Here is a 4,366-nt window from a genome sequence, read left to right as displayed (position 1 = left end):
TGAATAGAACCGCTTCAATTTTTGGAGCGGTTTGTAGCCCTGACCCAAACACACCATTTTTATTTATTTATGGACCATTAAAAACATTTTTTCGAGCCAGTTCATATTTTGTACATTTGTTTCATGGACACAGCTGTTTAATTAGAACTTGAGTTTCAAAAACTATACGCCAAATTACAGGTGACCTACCATAACTTGACTCTAGAAATAGATATTTCATTTGGCCACCGGAACATTTTTAACAGCATTTGAAACATTGATTAACATCATCTGGTACGACACATAGGGCTTAACACATAGATTTTCAAGTCCCTTACCATTCTGCCAGAGGTATTCTCCGAAAGCGAAACCGCTTCATTAATACTACAAAAGTTATTTTTTTAGTCCCATTGATAACACCAGTTACCGAAAACCAACTACTTACTAATGTAGATATGACACCACACACTCTATCCCTATGTTTCCTACAGTCTATCAATTAAAATATTATCCCTAGCGTAAGTAAAAACACATTTATCATAGTGCTTATGAACTTACCTTTTCCACTTCATCATCAGTTATTTCACTGTTTATTTCAATGCCACTCTTGCGGGTCTTTTCTAAAAGTGTCGCTTTCTTGGCAGTTAAGTAAAGGCTACGCTTTATAGCGATGTAGACGACATCAGTGACTGCACGAACCGAATAGTCTGGTATAAATGTCTGGCGAATCTTGGCATCTATGTTCAATGACTGAATAGATCCACGTAATTGTTGAGTAGGCGAATCTTTTGGCATTAAAATAAATATTTAATTAAACAAATTTGTTTAGTTGACTCAAAAGTATCTGATTACTTACCAACAACAACATTTGGTTGAAGTGCTGCGGTACCAAAGTAAGTAAATGCGCCACTTTCGAAGAGTAAATTCTCTTTACCAACAGTTACTTCGACACGTCCTTCTAAAATAAGTACGAAGAAATCCACTGCCTTTCCTTGTTGGTAAATAAACAGACGGGGATCATCTTTGCTTTTACCCTTGCACTTGATGGCATGGATAATATCTTGATTAAGTAGGCGCCGCAAGATTGTTTCGGAAACGACTTCCTTTTTAAAGGCATCGACAGCTATGAAAATTACAAATTATGGATGGATTAAATAAATTAAAGCTTGGCAAATAAACATTGAACATAAAGATGGCTGTGAACATAAACATTAGCACACTTACATGTACTTAAATACTGGAACGTGGCCAGTGTGAGTTGTGGAGAAATGCGTATTTTTTGATTTTCACGACGTTCAGCAAAAGCGGAGAAGTCCTGCTTTTTGCTGCGATTGCGACGCACCTTCGTGCGATTGTCGATGTATACGTCCGTTTCATCAACAATCTCAGCCTGAATTAACTCTTCAATAACATCTTCAAGAGTTACGAGACCGATTGTTTCATAGAATGGATCGCCGTCACCCTCGTTGTTTACGCGATGTACAAATGCAATATGGCCGATCGTACCATCTTTAAATTGATTAAACATAAGATCCAGAGTCATATCCTCAAAAACGAAATGTACAGGATTCTGATAGAACTCGCAAAGCGTACGTAATGGGGTATTATCATCGGTATCAACAAATGCCAAGTCTTTAATGTACAACAGGGTAACGATATTTTTCCTATCCCCATCGTAGACGGGTATACGGGAGAAACCTGACTTCATAATATCCGACACAGTTGAAAAGTCTAAAACAGAGTCAAGTGATAGCATGAAAGCATCATCGATATGTGTCATTACATCGGATACAGTCTTTTTACGCAACTCCAGTGCACCAGAAATAATATTGACTTCATTCTTATCTAGATCGTTAACACCAGTTGTGACCTAGTATAATGGCACAGAAGTGAAAGTGAAAGCTACTTTCAGTTTTAATGAGCATTTGTCTTTACATACCTTCACCAATTCCTTTAGACGCTCCCGATTATAAACATTACCGATTTCTTCACCCAACGCACAATCTAACATTTTTGAAATCGGATATGACATTGGGAATGTGAGCACCATTACTACTTTTGTAATTCCAATTGTTTTAGCACCTATCGCCAAACCGTGACGAGAACAAACAGCCTGTGGTGGGTATATTATATATGTTGTAATATAAGAAGTTGAGAGGTCAAATGAAATAAGAATTAACCTGAGGTGTGATTTCACCACATATAACAATTGCAAGCGTGGACACAATAACAGCAAAAAGACCCGACGTTAATCCATCCAAGAGAATAGTGAATGTAGAGTTCACCAACACATTACCCAATAGAATACTGCAGAGTAAGAAATTTCCTTGATCACGGACTGGTTGAATAATTCTGGCATATTGTCGTTCGCGAGCCGAACCAGTGTTGCAAAGGATCTGTAAGTAAAGATAATAAATGAGCTTAGTTTACAGGATGACAGCTCAAATTGTTCCAAACGATTTTGAGGAAAATAAACTTTGCCGACACCCTTTAAAAACTTAAATCGAATTTTTTTTTTAAGCTTTGCTGTTTCTGGTCCGAACGGAATTTCGTGGTGCAGGCATTAAAAAAAAACGACTTACTATTTTTAAAAACAAACACTGTCTAACAAAATGAGGTAGCAAACAAGTTTGTTGAGTGTTAAACAATTTTAAGTTTGAATATCGTTACCTTAACGTAGAAAGCTCCTAACTTATTTTCTCTCAAAATCGGTAGATTGCTCACTAAACTTTTAATTGAATTTATAGACAACTAACTACTACATTAACAAATTAGTTGTTTTATAAATACTCTGTAAAACAGCCAAAATGTTAGAGTGCCTTTCTACACATATCATTTATTTATTTCATTATTCACTAGTCTACAGAAAATAGTATTCTTACAGACTATTACCTAACTCAAGACAATGTTTAATTATGCATTAATTATAGACTTTAAAAAGATTAGGTTTAACATTACATTTATCATCACTAAAATTTAAAAGTGTGGCATGAGAATTACAAAGCCTTATATTTCTGGCTATTGGCTCATTGTATGCATGCTGTATGTAGCCTCAATAAAAAGCTTACAACTACGTAATTGAAAAGTTGACTAATTCCATTTGAAGAGATTGGTAATGTCTTGGCATTGAATGCTACCAGATAGGATGTTGTAGGCAAACATGATAGATAAGAAGGATCGCCTGTCCGACAGTGCTTGTACTAGTACTTTTCAGTACATTTTTATTCAAAGAAAAATTATGAATGTGAGTAACAGTAACATCAAAACGCCAGAGTTCTTGTTTTTAAAAATATTTTGGTATATAGATAAAATATGGTTCATAAAAAATAAAAGTGTTATTAATATTAACATGAGGGTACACATCATTATACAGACAATAAATTATTTTATATTTATGACATTCTTGTCGGCCGCTGTGGTGTAATGGTAAGCAGTGCGCGCTTCCACTCCACAACGCCTGGGTTCAAACCCTGGTCAAAGCAACATCGCAAAAATATAGAAAAAAGGTTTTTTCTTAACATCGGTCGTCCCTCGGCAGGCAATGTCAAACCTCCCAGTGTATTTCTGCCATGAAAAACAGCTTCTCATAAAAATACAATCGCCGTTCGGAGTCGGCGTAAAACTGTAGGTCCCTCCGCTTTGTGTGACAATATCAAGGCGCACGCCACAAATCGGACTTTATACTTACTTAATACAGAGAGGATCTGTTTCTTCGTTTGAGTGTGGTATTGAAAAAACCAAATGAAATATTTTTTCAAACTGTGAGAAAGTACCACTTTTTAAGGACTTCATCTATATTCCTCATGGCTTAGATAATTTTTTCAACTCCGCAAAAACTTTGAAAGACAAAGAATTCGCTAAAAAGAGTGTCTAACTCTATGTCTTTTATGCCAAACTCTTTTACAATGTCAGTAAATTGAGAAGAAAGAGTTGTAAGTTATAGGCAAAAGAAATTCGAATATTCAAATTTGTTGTTATTAAACTGAAAGTTATTTTCGAGATAACTAACAACACTCGACAAAAAAAAAAATTTAAGCCTTCTTTTTAAAGAATTTAAGCTCCACCATATTATCGCAACTGGTCCGAACGATCCGGCGATACGCCTATAAAACGATTGATCTTTTTGTTCTATTAATTTTTTGGGCATATCTCATTATCTAAAACATGTCAACCATAATTACATTATTCTCTTTTTACTTTTTACAGTACAGTTTAAGGAAGCTCAAGCGTTATGTAAAACCTTAAGAAAATCCTAAGGTATTTTGTTTGAATTGAAAATTCAGTACAAATCAGTACAAATTTTGAAAAATCAGGACTTAAGCGTACTGATTGAAGAAATTAATAAAATCAGTACATGAGTAAAAAAATCAGTACTGTACTGATAAAA

The 4,366-nt window shown here is 35.0% G+C and overlaps 1 protein-coding gene across 1 annotated transcript in view; it reads right to left on the bottom strand.

Moving 5' to 3' along the window:
• Positions 1-537: 537 nt before the first annotated feature.
• LOC118735400 (metal transporter CNNM4) overlaps positions 538-4,366 on the bottom strand; it is a gene marked incomplete at its 3' end in the record, with an annotated part of 111,337 nt that continues 107,508 nt past the window's right edge. Inside the window, 5 exon segments of the mRNA XM_036465122.1 lie at positions 538-764; positions 836-1,102; positions 1,204-1,849; positions 1,919-2,092; positions 2,160-2,375. Of these exon segments, the coding sequence (XP_036321015.1) occupies positions 538-764; positions 836-1,102; positions 1,204-1,849; positions 1,919-2,092; positions 2,160-2,375 (1,530 nt within the window).

Source organism: Rhagoletis pomonella, unplaced genomic scaffold, assembly GCF_013731165.1.
Source record: "Rhagoletis pomonella isolate Grant_MI unplaced genomic scaffold, Rhpom_1.0 Rhpom_scaffold_00003, whole genome shotgun sequence".
Taxonomy (NCBI): Eukaryota; Metazoa; Arthropoda; class Insecta; order Diptera; family Tephritidae; genus Rhagoletis; species Rhagoletis pomonella.
The sequence above is the reverse complement of the archived record's forward strand: the minus strand, read 5'-3'. Positions and strand labels throughout refer to the sequence as shown.